General features: G+C 46.9%; 4 protein-coding genes across 4 annotated transcripts; 3 read left to right on the forward strand and 1 right to left on the reverse strand.

Annotated features, from left to right (window-relative positions):
* Positions 1-581: 581 nt before the first annotated feature.
* LOC118513291 lies at positions 582-6,181 on the forward strand. The gene is made up of 6 exons (XM_036058864.1): positions 582-1,663; positions 4,045-4,159; positions 4,242-4,403; positions 4,474-4,610; positions 4,691-5,579; positions 5,671-6,181. The coding sequence occupies exons 1-6, from the start codon at positions 1,592-1,594 to the stop codon at positions 5,697-5,699; spliced, it is 1,404 nt and encodes a 467-aa protein (XP_035914757.1). The 5' UTR covers positions 582-1,591; the 3' UTR covers positions 5,700-6,181.
* A 1,298-nt stretch (positions 6,182-7,479) lies between these two features.
* On the forward strand, positions 7,480-11,179 carry LOC118513271. Its single transcript, XM_036058838.1, has 7 exons — positions 7,480-7,816; positions 7,897-8,029; positions 8,880-9,029; positions 9,745-9,872; positions 9,964-10,164; positions 10,361-10,443; positions 10,526-11,179. The coding sequence occupies exons 1-7, from the start codon at positions 7,754-7,756 to the stop codon at positions 11,052-11,054; spliced, it is 1,287 nt and encodes a 428-aa protein (XP_035914731.1). The 5' UTR covers positions 7,480-7,753; the 3' UTR covers positions 11,055-11,179.
* Positions 11,180-11,863: 684 nt separating this feature from the next.
* Positions 11,864-13,838, forward strand: LOC118513272 (glycine cleavage system H protein, mitochondrial). Its single transcript, XM_036058839.1, has 4 exons — positions 11,864-12,402; positions 13,155-13,234; positions 13,320-13,515; positions 13,590-13,838. The coding sequence occupies exons 1-4, from the start codon at positions 12,285-12,287 to the stop codon at positions 13,685-13,687; spliced, it is 492 nt and encodes a 163-aa protein (XP_035914732.1). The 5' UTR covers positions 11,864-12,284; the 3' UTR covers positions 13,688-13,838.
* Positions 13,839-16,536: 2,698 nt separating this feature from the next.
* LOC118511805 lies at positions 16,537-17,363 on the reverse strand. The gene is made up of 2 exons (XM_036055341.1): positions 17,210-17,363; positions 16,537-17,122 (listed from the first exon to the last, which is right to left on the reverse strand). Exons 1-2 carry the CDS (start codon positions 17,277-17,279, stop codon positions 16,887-16,889), a joined length of 306 nt encoding a protein of 101 aa, XP_035911234.1. The 5' UTR covers positions 17,280-17,363; the 3' UTR covers positions 16,537-16,886.
* Positions 17,364-17,975: the final 612 nt, after the last annotated feature.

A 17,975-nucleotide genomic window follows, 5' to 3' on the forward strand; every position in this document is an offset into this window, starting at 1 on the left:
TACGGGGAGCTCGCATTCCGGTGCAGAAAATTGGAAAGAATCCAATCTCCCCCCCCCGTTGGAATTTCGATAGTGGAGTCGCCCAGCTCAGTTTGCCTCATCAATCATGGTCATCCATGGCCAAAACTGACCTCGCGTGTGGATGTTGGATCGTAATTGATGCATATCGGGCAGAGGTTCCGGACCTCCCTCCGGAATTCATTATGGCTGCGCGAGTAGTGTGTGGGATACGTTGCACGTACACCGCTTATCTCCTAGCTTGAGTGTGTGCGCGCGGCTTTACCTTTGCCGGTAAACTACTAACGCACATGTGCGTCCACCTCTCGCAACATCTGCTGCTGGTGTAAGCACCAACGATCAACCCCCTTCACATACAATCTCTCTTTCTCTCTGTGCAGCAGGTAAGACCTGTAAAGGTGGTGGTTGGATAGTGTAACGAGGGCTAACTACACAAACAGTTTCCTCTCCAGCTCTGCTTTTGCTTCCCACCTCGGGTCCGGCCGGTCCCCGTCCATCTTACCTATATCTCGGCCGGAGAGTGGCCTAACCGTACACGCGGAACCGTGCGCTGATGACAAATCGTACTCTCGCGTTGTCCCCAGTTACTCGGGGACACTCGATAAGTAGAGTCGGTTCGGTCGGTCCGTTGATCGAGTGGTGATTTTTGTAATTAGCAACTAGCGCTGAACCTCTGGGAGGCACAATCCACTGAGCTCATCGTGATCTGGTGGTGTATCCACAAATTGGACGATCAACCTTATCGCATCGCAACAAAACAAATGGCGTTGGCTCGATGCTCCATCATCATCATCATCATCATCGGTTGCAGTCCGTGTTCGTGACCTAAACACACACACCTGTCCACACACCGGGGGACACATCGAAGGCACGCACGCACCCACACCGAAGGCTCGCGAGTCCAACGAAAAGCTCAGCCACCCTCACCGTAACGCGTGTGTGATAGGTGCCGGGATAAAAACAAACACCAGCTCACCCTCACTCTCACTCACTGAAGAGGGCAAAACGAAACGAAACGAAAAAAAAAACACGCACCCCATTTGTTCGAATCTAATCAGCCAAAAAGCCACCGAAAAGCTGATACAGCGCCCCAAACAAGCGCTCGGGAGGCGGGGAACGAACGAGGAACGCCGCGTCGTGCGGACCGTTTTATTGTTTTAACACACCGTGTGTGCTTGCTTCTGCGGACCATTTAGCCGTACGGTGCGGTCAGAAAATGTGGAAGCGCGTCCCGGGACGGTTCGTGTTTTGTGTTCTGGTGCAGTGCAGCTCCGGATAATCGCTGGCGCCGGTCGTGGTGAAACGGAAACCGTTTTCATACTGTGGGTGACTTTGGGTGAAGAACAGAGCCTAGCTTTTGCGTTGTGATCGTGTTGGTTTTTGGGCGAAGTTTTGTAACTTCAATCGAGTGATATCGAGTGATTTTACAGCGCAAACAGGTGGATGTTGTTTAGGCGCGCAGGTGAACAAAGAAAAGACGTAAACACAACAACAGTGCTCCAATCGAAACGGAAAGCATCCAGCAAACGATTCAGAATCTGTTGCCGGCGTTAATCATCAGGGTGGCCGCAGGATGGGGTTCAGCTGCACACTGTGTGGACTCGGTCCACGGATGACCGTGTTCGTAATAGGCACGATCACGCTGGTAAGTTGTCCGTGGATGAACGATCGGCGAATGATCGAAACGTGTCAGAAATATGATGTGGTACAGAAAAAGGGGCACCTTCCGACGAGCACGCGCACCCACAAAGGCTAATAACTGGGGCCATCCGGCCATCTAGCAAAAGCCCGTTTTATGTCCCGGATCCGGTTGCGGGGAAATATGGTCGGATTCTTCTTGTTTTTTTTCGTGTGTGTCTTATCGTACCAAATCGATTGTTTGAGAATGGCGCATTGCTGAAGGCTATCGCCGAGCAGGAAACGAAAAAATAGCGGGCTGTAATACCTAGGATGGGACCATCGATTAGCCATCGGTGAGATAACGATTAGCGGTGTGGGAGATTGCTTTTGGTGCATATTGGAAGGTGGGTGACTTTTGTGTCCTAAAGTCGTGAGTTCAAAAATATGGGTTTAATACACTAAAAAGCTGTTTCACCAGATTTGCTGTAACTTTTAAACAGCACTTAACCAGCGATGATGCTGCCTTAAACGTTAAGTGAACCTCTAATCAGCGTAAAAGTTCCACCTCTTTGTTTCAGCCCGATTCTATCAATTTTAAATATTTTTCAAGGCATTTCATATCGCAACGCATGCCATAAATAACCAACAAATCATCGCATTTCAAACATCTCATCTCAAACCCAGCACCACCACCTTGGGATTCGAGTTTTGGACGCTCTGAATCATTCAAGTTTACTATCTTGCAATGATCGCTGATAAAAGCGACAAGTCTGCAAGGAACCTTGACGCACGGCTAAATGGGTGGTAAATGGTGTACAAGTTCATCGGAGGTGGTGTACATGATTCATCATCTCGTCACCTAGCCCTCCCCCATTTCTCCTTGATGTCTGTGGGGACCATCTGCTAATCCTTATCAACAGATCCGTCCAATCAGTCATTCATTGTTTTAGACATTGATAATATTTGTCCGTCCGGTTCGATTTCTTTTGTGTCTTTTTTTTTTGGCCACTCACTTCACGAATGTCTAACCCAGTTAATCCTGGGATACGCCATCGAATCACTTCCAGACTGCGGTTGATAAAATTCGATTCAAAAAAGGGTTTTCCCAAATTGGTTTTTGTCATTAGTTTTAAGAGGCCTCTAAATTCTTACTGACCTTCACGTGTGGAGGTCATGACATATAAAAAAAAATCAGTAACGCGCACACCAGCTGTTTGCTCTAGCCAATTCCATTACATCATCAGCACTTTCTTTTATTGCTACTCACCCACGATCCCGGGTGACTCCCGCCCGCCCGATGGTTAACAGCCCCTCAAAAGGTGGGCTTCAGTTTTGGAGAAATGAGTAACGTTGGTTGAAAAGTGAAGATAGCCGGGGCCTGCGCTAGGTCTAATAAGATAAGTCATAAATATCATCCTCCTTCGCGGACGTTGGAGCGCTGTAGCCGCGCTGCCTTCCAACGTCACGTGGTGGCGCAAAACATTAACGCCTCGCTGGCTACCCAACAATTAGATAGAGGGATTTGTTTACAGCCGCTGGTCTCGGTGGGGTCACCTTACCCGAGGCGCGATCACGCAAAATGCCCCTTTCGCGGCATCGTTTGCACGTTTACGATTGTGGCGAGTGCTGCTACGGTGGATAGTAGGATAAATTTAAATAAAACAACTAAATCTATTTTTTTTCTACGTGGTGGTGACCACATTCCACTGTGGTCCAAAATTTGTTACCGAAGAAGTTACGGTTGGAATTTAGCGGTGAGGTACAATCTCCTGTGCGGTTGGACAATGTTGTACCGTTTTGGGATGAGGTGGGTTTATGTTTTCAACGAACGCTTATTGTCCAAACAAACAGGCAAGAAAACAATGCACCGTTGCTGATATACGGCTGATATGCGGGCTGAGTCACGTACGAATCGTGGCTCCTGATCAAGCGTACGAAACACAACAGCTGAACACTGTACTACAGACAGTTCTCTTCTGTCAACGAATATACCCTTCGATATGTTATTGTATTATGAACGGCAGGACCGGGGTTCAAGTCTTATCCGGACCATAGTGGGGACTGACTATCCAACTACGTGGTATCAATAAGCCTAGTAAGCCAGACATATAGCAGGCATGGCTAAAGAGGTCGTTAGGCCAAGAAGAGAAGGAGAGAGGTTATTGTGATGTTGTGCCCCCCGCAAAAATATGATCCCACATATCGTTACACTAAAAACACCAACTGGCGCAATAAGATAATAAAAAGCAATAACACCTACGTCTCTACGCCAATTCTCCAAGGCACGATCTACTACAACATGACCGAATGCGACGCGTGTGTTGTCTTGACGTTATCTCTAACGCTACATTATCACCAGATCTGATTTGTTTCTTGTTTGCCCGTGGCGGGAATTTCGCTCCACAGGTATTCTCCCTGCTAATGGCTGGCTTAGCTACGACCGCAATACTGGCATACAACTGTGAGATCGACATGACCGACTCGAAGGAAACGTACGGGCTGTATTTGTTCTACTTCCGCTGTAAGTACTAGCAACAAAATTTGCACTTATTATCATTACAAACTGCGAGCTGCTTCTTTCTCCCATCTCCGTCACCAAACAGCGAAAGAGTGTGGTCCCGTTGATCTGCGGTATCTGGGCATTGACGTGAACGTTAGCCTACCCTTCCCGGAGAAGACCGATGCTGTGGAGCGAACGTTTGTGTTTGCAATCGTATCTGCTGCACTGCACGGTGCATTGGCCGTTACGACGGTGCTACTCTTCGGTAGGTCGCTTTGCGGGGCATATTTAAGGCTCAAAGTTCCACTTGACTTTCTTCTTAATCCTTCCCGCAGGTACCATGTGTGTCTCTTGCTTGGGCCGCAGCTGCGTGGTGGTAGGATTCTATCCCTGGATCCTGGCCATGTTCCTTGTGCTAGCGCTCGATGTTACCGGCTTTGTGACTTATTTGATCGATTTCATCAATGTCATGGTAAGGTTTAATGGTTGGCATCCCCCAGCTCCAAACAATGCTCACCCCATTTTAACAACATGATTCCGTGCCCCGGGCAGGATCTCAATGGCGTGATAGACCTGCTAGAGCTGGACGACACCCCCCTAATACGGCAGGTATTGGGGCAGGTCGACGATATCTACTTTATTGCGCCTTCCCTCTTTATGTGGCTTGCGTTCAGCAAAGCGGTACTGTTTTGGTTCATGTTTGTCGTGTTCCTAGCCGTCATCATAAGCCTTTCGATGACGCTGTGGAAAGAAAACAAACCGGCTCCAGCGTACAACGAATCGATGCAACCCCGGCAAGTCATGCACCCGACCAGTCCTCCGGCGGATCTAGCCGAACCTCATCGCTCCTCCGCCACACGGTACTTCGATCAAGCTCCGCAGCAGCAGCAGCAGCAGCAGCAACCGCCGATGCACGTGGTTCATCAGCCAGTGCACGAACATATGCCACGAATTTACGCACCAATGCCACCACCAAATCAACTTCAGTTACCCCACTCGGATCCGCACGTGCGGCGTACGGTCGAACCGCTAAACGACGCATACGATTCCAGCAGCTTCCGGGAGGATAGTCTACCGTACCAACCGGCGCCATGCGTTCAAGAGCCGTCCGTCCCGATGCCTCTGCACGTGAAGCAAACTGTCGATCCATTTACCGACAAACGGTTCTCGTACCTGCCGGGCCAACCGGCACCCTTCTCGTACCTGGCCGGACCACCGTCGGGCAATAGTCCGCGAAGCTCGGTAACGGCACCACCGGAAGTACGCAATCAGCTGCCCTGGTCGTACTTCCCGGCCACGGACGATAAGAAGGCAGCCGGCAAGCGGTTAACGTCCACGCTGACGGAGGAGAAAGAATTCCCCGGTGAGGAGAAACAACTCCCAACGCACAAGGCCGGTGCGTTCGCCGACGATCGGTCCAGCGTGACAACGGATGAAGGAAGTAAGTGACAGTGCCGGACCGGAATGGTAGCTTATCGGACTAAAAAGGCCAGACGCATTAATGACCATTTTATCTTACTTTCTTCGCACAGAGTGGAGTGGACCGGAGTACAAATACTAGTCAAAATTCGCAACTCGGCCATCACAGAGGCTAGCATGGAAATGGGGCCGGCCGTGGCGCATAAAGGTCGCGGCTGCCTGGCTGTTACTTTTTTGTAAATATCTCTACTATCTTGTTTAAATCCCGCAACGACACTGTACTTAGAGAGCGAAGCGAGTAAGAGGAACGTGCCCTTTGCGACCGTTATTTCGCTCGTGTTAAGTGATAGGAGCAATGGCGAGCAGCAAATTAACACAACGATCGAGAGCGAGGCTCCGAGCGAGTTTCGCTGCCAGGAATCTGGTGGAATGTTAAAACGAAAACGAGTATACGAACACAACTAGTAGAAAGGAAAAGCGTACAACAATAGTGTTGAACATGGTGATAAAATGATGAAGGAAGAGGGAGAGAGAGAGATGTCATACTACTGCTACGTTAACCACTGGTCGATGTGGAAAACCGAGCATTTTAATGTAAAATATACGGGTTACATTTAACTGTAAGCAAATGTGTTTTAATGGGCAAAAATCGGGAAAACCGCTGCTTTACATTACATGATCGTACGTACGTCCCAACATGCCGTGTAGCTATTCTTGTTGACATCGCGGATTATCCGGTAAGCCGTAACGAGTTCTAGTGGTCCAGTAGGAATAATTGGATTCTAGTGTTAGAGATCGAACAGAGCAGTCAGGTGAAGTGTTCAGATCACGGAATTTTAATTACATTCTTTGGTCCTGAAGATATCAAGATACGGTCCAACGATGATCAATCGAAGTGAGTAATACACGAACACCTCATCTTGCAATATAACATATCCATACCGTTGGGGTCAAACACTTTTTTAAATATACAGCGTAATATGTTGCATTATCGGGACGGCACGGAGGTAGATGCGACAGCGGAGCCGGTCTTCACATGGCAGGACTGGGATTTAAATCTCATATGGGGGCCGTTCCCCACCCATAATGAGGACTCCCTAACCATCTTTGCGGTATCAATAAGTCTAGCATGACCTAGACAAATGACAGGCATGACCTAATAGGTCATTAGGCCAAGAAAGAGGATGTAGAATTGTATGGAAATGTCGTAAAAAATCATCTTAAACGAGAAAAAGAAATATTTTTTATCCCTGGTGTCACACGAGATTGGACCAATGTGCAACGATGATGTAAAAAACGATATACGCATTGCATACATTAGGCGCAAAACCAATTTTCAAATACAGATTTCAGTGAAGTTCCAACACATGTTGAATTGAAACGTTTCTCTCGGATTCTCTTTAAGTAATGATTTCTGCTAAAATGTATGTTGCTTTCAAAATTATAATTATCTATGCACTTTCGTAACCATTTTAGGTTTTATCGTGTTACGCATGTCTAATAACTCGTTATTGTTCTTCGTACCATTGTCTAGCCTTATCAATGTTGATCGCTAGAAAGGCTAATATATGGCTAGAAAAAAAATCATCATCTAATAGAGATTAGATTTTATAGCAAAACGCCGGCCTACACGGTAGAAGCATCTAGCGATTTTATCCCTTTTTCGCGTGATAAGTAACTCACCCTCATCCACCGTTTTTTTTATGGCAAGAGCGTTCGAGCGTACTCTCGACACTGAGTTTTCGGCCAAAAATAATGCGCCCAACGGCGGTACGCACTCCTCATCCCAGCATCGAAAGTGTTCGTAGCCTGTTCTCACGGTGTTCGCCGTTTGCACGACGTTGAGTTCCCTTATCTTAGTATCGATACGGCCCAACCAGCAGATAAGAAGTTTGGTGGACGTCTCGATCAACAAATATTAACTATACCCGTCAGTCTGACCAGCGGATGGGCAGGTGTGAACATCACGCGCTATACAGCCGGTTCTTGTGGTGTTGGAAGGTGTTTTTTCGAAATCCGTGTTCCGAACCGTGCCTTTGAAAATGTGACATGCAGCAGTGCGGGTTGAGTCATACACGATAGAATCGGGTGTTTGCCGCAAGTCTAAAACTAAACTTCGATACTACTAATACGCAGTGGTGTGCGCGTTTGTGTGTGGAAGGAAAGGAAGCGTGATCCAGAACCAAAAAACAAAACATGACACTTCCAACGTACAGCGTGTTCAGGCCGTTTGCCATCTTTGCGGGCGTGTTTGGCATTGTAGGTGATCGCTGAACCGATGTGGTGCGCTGCGTGAGGCTGACTCGCTGATGATTTTCGTTTGTTCCTCCTACTTTAAGTTTCAATCGCTCATATGGATCGGGTTCGCAATTACGGGCATCATCGCCTATTACTGCGATATCGACTTTTCCGGCCAATCGCAAACGATGGGATCGCTGCTAACGTTAACGTTTTTTAATGTCTACTTCCGAGGTAAGTGAGTCAAGTTTTGCCTAATTTAAGAAGAACACTCCACCCCCATAATGTCCGGCCGTGGTTGATGATGAATCGCTTTTCGCGCTACCTAGACACCCGCGTTCTGTGGCGTACGTTATCTAAATTAGAGGACAGTGAAGCTGAAGACCGGGAGGACGATTGTGGAAGGGCCCGGTGGGACGGTTTTCTTATCCCTGCTCCGCACCGGTAACATAATTCCACCCGGTTAAGGGATGGCAGAATGACATAAATTCGATTCTGAGTAATCGTCAACGGAATGCTCAAAGTGTGTCTTTTTCTTCGGGGTTTTTTTTTTCTGTGGGTCTGCTATGCGCTCCCCGTCCCGTGCCACACACACACAGGCACGATACGAAACACGATAAATACGCAAGCCGTGCGATAAGATTTAATCTTTCAATTAATCCTACTCCGGGAACGATAAAAGAACACACGGTGACGAAGTCAGATTTATCACTTCCCACACAAGGTTTTTTGGGAACGGACAAAGGTATGCTGTTTATGACTGTGAGCATGTCGCAATACCGAGACAAGTGAATTTTTGTTTCACCCAAAAATGTTGGACACATTTAAAAGTGACTCAAAACCATTTTAGAATGCTCAAGAAAATTGTGACCCCCCCCCCCCCCCCAGATCAACAACGGAATAGATATCGTTTCGTATCGATTACCTTTTTTTATAGCATCTACTGTGTGATAACATGCCTCTTTTGGCGGGTCGGAAGAAAGCTCAAGTGTATGACCTGAGGTAGCCGTAAAACGCCCGTATTGACGTATACTTATGTTTGATCCGCCGCATTTTGCTTCCCGTTTGTTGACAAATCTTACAGGTACTTGCAACCAGCCGGATATTCCAGAGATTGATATGTCTCTGGTACAGCAGCTGAATCTGATGCCGTCCGGCGATGTGCACGCGTTCGTGTGGGTCTATCTCATCATCCATCTGTTCTGGGGCATCAGCTCACTGACGCTGCTCACAAGTAAGCTGAACGTACTAGTTGTAGCGTATGCAGCAAAGAAATCGGACTAACTTCAGGGGACAATTTAAATTAAAATTCTCCAAGAATATTGTCTCCCTTGCGGAGCGTGTCTTCAACAAATTAGCCGCAACCTTAGATATAGCTTTGACGATTATATGATCTTGTATGGCTACAGAAAGATGGAATGCGGTTCTCTGATCTAGGTTTTCAAAAAAAAAAATCCATTCACTTCTGTTGAGATCGGCTGGGAGTCTCTTCAGTCGACGATCGATGTATGACTTTAATGTCACCAGGTGTATCATGAAGCCTCGGATTTTCTCAGTTCAGTTCATCAGTTTTTGTTGTATTTTACCCACACCCGCAACACTGTTTGGTGTTCATTCCAAGTGAGAAGTTGTTGTAAAATCCGAATAACCGATCGTCGGAATTTGTCTCACTATTTTCTTCGCCCAAGAATATAAGTCATAGTGCGAAATAATCTTCAATCACAATCTCTCCATTGTTTTGGCAATTAAACCTCAAATTCAACTGCTAACGACATACAATTTTCTCTGTGCATAAAATATATAATTAAAAAGAAGTTTAATTGTTGCGAGAACCCCTAGGACATAAGGGCATCGAAAAGAAAATCCGTGTATTTCTTAATGCATACGTTAGAACCCTGTTAAAGTGAAAAAATCGATATCATACAAAATTCGCCTTACGACCGTTACAGACGCACGACAAAAGTATGTGCGCTACATAAACGTGTTCCTGTACATCTGGATTATCATCACCATGATCATCAGTGTGCTGGATCTGGCGCTAGGTATACTGTTCGCTATCGATTACGATACGGTAGTGGTAAGTGGCATCGGACCGAACATGGCCTTGACTATTTTTACGGTGGTAATGACGCATTTTTATCGACCTTTTTTTTTGCCCCGCGTTACAGCACGCCCTGTTCGAGTACCCGTACGGACTCGGACAGGTGACATCGGCGATACAGGTGCTTGCAACCGCGGTCCACGTATCCGGCATCATGATGGTGATGGCGTTCCGTGGTTGGATCTTCTGGATTGTGAACGTTTCGCTCGCGATCTTCATGTTCACGCAAACCTTTAAGATATACGACTACAACCAGATGCGGCGCAAGGTAAGTGTAGCTCGGGCACACGTTTCGTCAGTATCGCACGCTAGTATCGCGCGATAAAAGCATCAAAGCCGAACCGACTTACCACCAGCCCACTTTTTATCGGTGATCAATCATCCGATGGCAGACGTCGGAGGAACACTGCCGCGATTTATTTACCAATCATTCTTTTCTTTACTCGCGCACCCACCACCCACAGCAAAAGAGTGGCACTGCAAATGGAGGCTACGCACCGGAGGGTGATACGATGCGACGTCCACCAATCGAGGCTTACGATATGAGGTGAGTGGAGCGTGCCCAGTGGTACTTTCACCGGGTGGTAGAAAAACAGATAACCCTCAACTACTCGATATGATTCCTGCAGCAATAGTCAACCTCGTCCACAAACGTTTGCTCAACCATCCTCCTCGCAGGAGTACCGCCGGCCGCTGGAACGGATCAGCGAGGGTCCGATTGCAGTAGAATCACCGGTACCGCCCCAACCCGACTGGAGCCAGCAACGGTCGTTCGAACCGAAGCCAACCGTAGTCATCAATCGAACGCTGGAACCACTGGCAAGGCCTCAATCGAACGAACCCGAAGAACGGCAGGACAATCGGCCGATCCCGCCGCCACCACCACCAAAGAACTTCATGAACACGGTCGTCCGGCGGGATGTAGCTGCGGCGAAGGTTGCCCGGGAGCTTAACTACCGCAACAGCTTCAACGTGAACAACAACGGTATTGCGGCGGTTAACTTACGCCCCACGGGGCTTAACCTCACCAATCCGGGACCGCTAACGAATGACACGGATCTACCGACGCCCAACTACAGCCCACCGATGCCCCGAACGAACCCGTTCGAAAACCGTCCACCGTTGAGATCCGTGCTGCGGAATTCTAGATTCCAGTAGCAGTAATAGCGAGCGGCAGATACCACGTGCCATCTTCAATGTAAGCTTCCATCATGCACAAACCCCACTAGTCGATAGATAGAAATAATGAATAAAGCAGCCTTCCTAACCATGGTACAATGTTCCGCATGCCCATTGCTAGCTGGCCTTATTAAAAGTGAAAATGTTTACATCGATTCAATCTTCCGTCGGCGTTCCGTCCGGCATCCATGGCGTTCCAGAGCTCGAAGGATGGAGTTCTTTTTTTTTACTGTCCTGATGGGTTTACTCGCCGAAGCCTAAGCTTGCGGTAGATTGGAGCGCAGAGCCTGGCGTTACTGAGCATGTAGTTCATGCAGGTCAATGTCATCGATCGTGCAACTGGCTGATAACGTTCTTCGTCCAAGATCAACCCCTTCGCGATCGTGAGTAATGCGTAAAAGTAATGGTTTAGAAATGGCAAACGATGGCCAATAAAATGGTGATTGGTTTCTTTGTTTTGAATATTTTTTTGAAGCAATAATTAGTTTTTTGAAGCGATAATCATTCATTAAACAGAGTACCAACAACCGGGATTGAACAGCACACCCGGAATTAGAATGTTCTATCTCAAAACAGGTACCAAAATAAATGTATTTCCGTATTAAAGGGCATCGCTTTAAAATGTTAAAGTACTTAAATTATCAAGTCGATTAAAAATTAGTAAACGAAATGTACTCACCGTTTCCGTTTAAATTTCCACAAAACCAGCAGTTTTGCGCGCCGTTTGCGCGGCCGCTTGCACGAGCCACCCTGTGCTGGATGGCTGCTTTGACAACAACGTTGACGTTCCCCCAAACGCAGCTTTCGTCACTTATCGCAACCGACGTTCGCCGGATCGCGCCGTGTGTAAATAAGCTGGCCAATAAAACGGCACGACGATAGAGAGCCACACCGTGGTCTCCGTGCGAGCCATTGGCTGAGTGAAAATCATCATCATCATCATCACCAGCAGCAGCAGCAGCTACAGCATCTTCGGCCAACTACACGACGGTCCGTATCGACGTATCGACTGATAACCAACATCCCCGGGGTCAATCGGTGCGCTCGGCAGCGCTCTAATCGCGCCCGTTCATCAGTACCATCGCCATCGGGGTGGAACGTACCCAGCCGCCGGAAGAGTCGGCCAGTGAGCGTGCCGGTTTCATTCCGTTCGGTCTTCCGTTTCGATCGCGTTTTTTGCTCTGCTCCGTGTGCTAACCGGTGACCAGGATGGTGTTATGTCATATTCGTGCGACGGTGCGGTTAGGCAAATTGGTGGCGCAGGTCGGTCCGCAATGTTCCGCACTGCGTTCCCGAATGTTCAGCATTAGCAGTGTGGCCCTTAAAGGTAAAACGATGGGATTCGTGCAGGCAAAATGTGACGAGAAAAGTGTGAAAGGAATGAATGTTCCTCTACATGGTTTTTAGCTGTGTGGAAATGCCGGGTTACGTATGTTACGAATCACTGGAATCACAACAAACAAGTGCACACAACGAAGCAAACAGATATCGGGCACAGGGTGACACATGAAACGTCACTGAAATGCTATAAAATTCAAACGTTGTACCGCGTGTGGGATAAAACCGTTACAGCGAATGAACTATTGGAATGTTGCCCACCGAAGAATTGTAAAGAGCTTTTCTAAAGAGTTAACCTTTCTTCTAGTGAGCATTAGATATTCACGGAAATGGGTTATTTGATAGGAAAATTCTCCACCCCCCCCCCCCACCCACAACGTTCCTTCGCGTTGCGTACGGTTTCCTTTAAGTGCGTCCGTACTGTTTCAGATTACACGAGGCAGCGGCAAGATTTCATCAGCCAAAAATTGTACACGAACTGTTGACAAAGAAATGCGTGATTGGTTCTGTAATCGGCAGTACCGGCCTGTGTTGGGCAATGACCACAAAAAAGTAAATATTCCACACGGGACCGATCGCCGCAAGGGCAGGTCGGGCCGATAAGCTGTACGGTGCTAAAGAACTAGGAAAGCCCAATCCGCCCGAGTCCAATCTGTTTTTGGCACACTTGATTCATGCGTGCGGCTCATGCTCACACACACACTCGCTAACCGAAGCATATCTGTACCGTTTCATCTTCAGAGCGGCTCTTCACGGACAAACATGAATGGGTGTCGGTGGACGGTGAGGTGGGCACGGTCGGCATTTCGAACTTTGCACAGGTAATTATCGATCGCTGGGTCTCGCTGGGTTGGCGGAATGTACGAGCTAATCTTTGCTGAACGTTCGTTTCTTTCTTCCCTGCAGGAGGCACTCGGCGATGTGGTGTTTGCACAGCTGCCCGATCCCGGAACCAAATTATCGCAGAAGGATGAATGCGGTGCGCTCGAAAGTGTGAAGGCAGCGAGCGAAATTTACTCACCCGTGTCCGGTGAGGTGACAGAGAAGAATGGAACCGTGGAGGAGACGCCCGGTCTGGTGAACTCGTCCTGTTACGAGAATGGTTAGTATCGTTTTCCACGGGCAAACGGCAGCTTTGGCATAGAGTGGGAAAATTTAATTTTGCCTCTCCTTTAGGTTGGCTCTTCAAGCTGAAGCTCACAAAGCCGGACGAGCTGTCGAAGCTGATGAGCGAAGAGCAGTATGCGGAATTTTTGAAAACTGCTGCCCACTAGGCGCGACCGCGGTCCTTTAAGGCGCATGCAGCGAACGAAAGTGTGCCCGTTTATTGTTTTACCTACCGTTTAAGTTCTACTGTAAATGCCAATGAATAGTGAGTGTTTGATTTTGCCAATAAAGAAAACATTCTGTGTGTGAGTAATGAAAGTAATGGTTGCGTCAGGTCATTTCCCAACGGAGATGCGGAATTTATTTTTCCAGTGTTGGGGGTTGGAGGACGGTCGAACGACCAGACGTTGCTTGGTGGCAATCCTTAATGATGATGCTGGCAAGGACAGTCGGGCTTGACGACGGCCACTTCCTCCGTCTGGTACGACCGGCAGCTGCTGCAGTCACTGTACGGGTAGCCAAAGTACGGATGGCCGTCATGCGGGAACGGTCGCACGTAGTTGTACATGTAGTAGTTTTCAAAGTTCTGTCGCTGCATCGGATATTCGTCGTACGTGTCCCGGTAACAGTGATCTCTAGTGGTAGGATACCGATTTGGCAAGCAACCTGTATAGAGCGAAGAAAGCATTTAGGACACTTCCACTTCGTCATCCAATGCTAAGCGTTACTTACCACCGTGCACCAGTGCGACGCTAGCGACCACAGCAATCAACACAATTAGAGAACGCATTTTGATGGTTTAATTAGTTGGGTAACTGAGATGGTTACTGTCTTCCAAACCTGGTGAAGATGCTGACTGAGTATTGATGCTTTTTGGAGGTGCTTTTATACAATGCTGTGCGAGTTTTGGCGGTGCGCGCCCGCGCCAAGCATGTTTTGGAAAATGCTCAAGCACGCACGTTTTAAAGATATATCGCAACCTACACGTGGGTCTGGTCCGTTTCAGAGTGCAGATTCAACTATGTCGTTAAACCGATTCGCTTCCTGCTTCGGATGTATCAGCTGTGTGGACAGATTGTAGAGAGCAGTCAATTTACAGGACGCTTGTTAAGTATATTTTTGGTGTTAGTAATTGTTGACGAAGTTGAGAAAAACCTAGCACAAAAAAAACATATTTAAAACAAAACATATCACAAAACTGCACTTCAATCTCAAAGCTCAAAAAAAAATGATAGAGTACAACAAAGCGCGATATTTTGTTAATAAAATATATAAATTGAAAGGTAATGCTTACAAAGCACAATTTAAATAGCATGTGTAAAAAAATAAATAAAAGAGATTTTTTTATTTATCATAATCAAAAACACAACCCAGGGGTGCCTTAACACACGCGGTACGCGGAAGCTTGGTGCGATTGTTTTGTCTGCACGTGCTGGTACGTGCTGTGGACAACAATGTTATGCGACAGCGACAACAACGCCACTCGTCTTCATTGATGTAAAACCACCCAACCAGTGGTTTAACCTTGTGCTTAACACATTTTCTTTGTGTGTATATTGCTTAAGTTACTAGCAACTAGTATTTTATTGTAAGAGCTTTGTGGTGTCCGTGAATACGGCTGGCCCGGGTGTCGTATTCCAATCAGACTAGTGATGACCGAGTCGCATGACCGACTCTTTACACGGATAGACTCAGAGTAGAGTTCTTCCATCGGGGTGGTTCGGTGGCCGAGGCTTCGGTAGCGATACGGCAGGACCGGGATTCAAATCCCATCCAGACTGCCTCTTCTTTATCCCGTACGTAGGGCTAACTACTTCTTCTTCTTCTTCCTTGGCACTACAACCTCTAGAGGTCTCGGCCTGCCATTTCTGGCTTTCTGTGACTTATTTTTATCCGTAGTAAAGTAGTCAGCCCTGCGTACGGGGAGGCGCTCTGGATTGGATTTGATGAACCCCGATCCGGCACCGCTGTCGCTTCGGCAACCGAACCGCCTCAACTAATGACTTAGCTAACTACTTAGCTACGGGTAAAATCAAGTGACAGAAAGTCAGAAATGACAGCCCGCGTGACCTTTCGAGGTTGTAGCTACAGCCAAGAGTTCGTTAGGTTAGGTTCAGGTCGATCCGTAAGTGCAAGGAGTTCGGGACAATCCATCAAACTCGTTGCACCTACAAATCGAGAACCGGCCTCGTAGCACCCCACTAGTCGTCCAGTGCTCGTCGAACTCATGGAACGCCGAACCGGACCCTTCGGAATTGGAAATACGACCCAAACCGTTTCGGATTTCTTACGGATATGGCTCCGAACCCGGAAGGTTCGGTTCAGACCGTCTCGCTGTATAGTAAAGTTAACGAAATCCAGAATCGGTAGAACAACACCTTTCAAAGTTGTAATGCCAAATGAGAAGAATCCTTGCATTCATATTTAAAAAAAACATTCATATTTCATCAGACATCATTTTATTCGGGACAAATTGTTGGATTGTGCCGATTTGCGCTTTACACCACATATCTATTGTAAACGAGCGGCGGGTACGAAGCCACGTACGAGGTTACAGCACCTTGACATTTCGAGCATCCACACGGTCCGGGCAAGTATCCGGATGGGTAGTACGAATAGTACGGAGAGTAGGCAAACGTTCCATGCGAGAAGTACGGATGCTCACAGTTCGGGTTCACATCATAGGTATGGCGGGAAAGCTGTACCACTCCTGTAAGTGTTAGAACGAGAACTCACATTAACATCGTTCGAATTTCAGTTTCTTATATATTGTCTTATTTCCTACCAGACTGGATCTGGACAACACAGCCGACGAGCAGGGTGAGTGCGATGAGCGATTTCATGGTTATGGTTGCGTAGCGTTTCGCGCACAGAGGAGACAGTGAATGTAGTGTGAGTTTTCCTTCGAGCGACTGATGGTGCTAGCGAATGAAGGGTATTTTTATACCAAAGCACATAGGAGTTCTTAGGCGTAGGCACGTTCTAGACTATTGTTCAGTGATTACAGGGACAGGCCTAGTGTTCAATGACTGATTATTTCCAGATGTCTTTGTTGTTGAGTCTAACATTACATTACAATAGTTGTATGCCTATACTAGTTGCTGAAGACAATGGAATAAGAAACGCAGAGAGTAATAATGGCTTTTTATGCCTTATTGTTGAAGAAAAACGTATAGAGTCTTCCATAGTAAAATTCTATAGCAAAAGGGAATGAGTTAAGAACGGTTTAGACTGTAATCGGAATCTCTACAAGCTTAATAGAAAAACAAAATGAAATTTTAGTTCTCAGTAAAGGCTTCTCGGTTTTATTTCTGTTTGGCCTGTGATTCATCCACCACGACCGATTTTGTTCCTCAAACAACTAGTTCAAAATGCCCGACGCCGTCCGTAGTAGTACGGCGGATATCCGTAATGGTAAGGGTAGCGTGAGTTTCTGCAGGAGAAACAGTTGCCACAGTTGCAGCTCCGGTGTGGATAGTTCAACATCTCCGTTGGATGGAAGTACTTCGAGAGACAGTTTGAACCGAGCTCGTAGTTAAGCCCATCACAATCGTACAACCGAACGGTATGACGATCCACGTTGGAACTATGTTGGACGCAATCTAATCGGAAGGGAAAGCAAGAACCAGACATACGGAGGTATTATATGGGAAAACAGTTGGAGCTGAGATTCAAAATTCGAACAATACCAGCGGGAAGTGCCAAAGTTTGAGTGGCAACAGCTACGAACAGGACCAGCGCGATGATGACGGACTTCATGGTGAATTAAATTCCACCAGGACCATTAAATTCCAAATTGGACCAGGTCTGTAAGAAGTATGGCAGATGTTTGATGTGTTTGGTAGTTTTGTTTTCTGTTTATATAGCGGTTTTATTCTGTAGCAATGAAAGACGTCCTTCTAGTTTATGCACGTATCATACCGAAGCGGTGATTAGTATTTAGTTTTGTTGCATCGGTTTATTATGAAATACCACGCAAGGTTCGAGTTGTTGTTTGTGAACGCTGGTGTTAGTTAGGGGATTAAACACACCTTAAAGACATGGATTGATCTCTTGGACAAGATCTCCTCGACATGATCCCATGAACGTAGTCGAAATTCAGAGGCTTTTTGACATCCAATATATTTGTCCGAAAGATAGCACACGAGCCACTGCATTTTGAACCTACATTGCGATGCTAAAATCGTCTAGGGGAGATCTTTCCGCGATTTTTGTTGATCTGAGAACCAGAAAGGTTTGACACTCCTGTTTGGAAAAAATATCTAGCGCCATCTGTGGGCAATGTAGTGTACTAAGAAATATTCAAAGTAGTCGTACAGTAAAAGAATAATGGATAAATAACTTAAGAGATGATTAAAAACCCCAGCGTTTTATTTGGTTTATTTAAAATCTCTACTTAGTTTTTTGTAGAACAAAAAAACCCTTTGAATGTTACCTGTGCCATCTTCCTTTCCT

This window comes from Anopheles stephensi, chromosome 3, assembly GCF_013141755.1.
Source record: "Anopheles stephensi strain Indian chromosome 3, UCI_ANSTEP_V1.0, whole genome shotgun sequence".
In the NCBI taxonomy this organism is placed as follows: domain Eukaryota; kingdom Metazoa; phylum Arthropoda; class Insecta; order Diptera; family Culicidae; genus Anopheles; species Anopheles stephensi.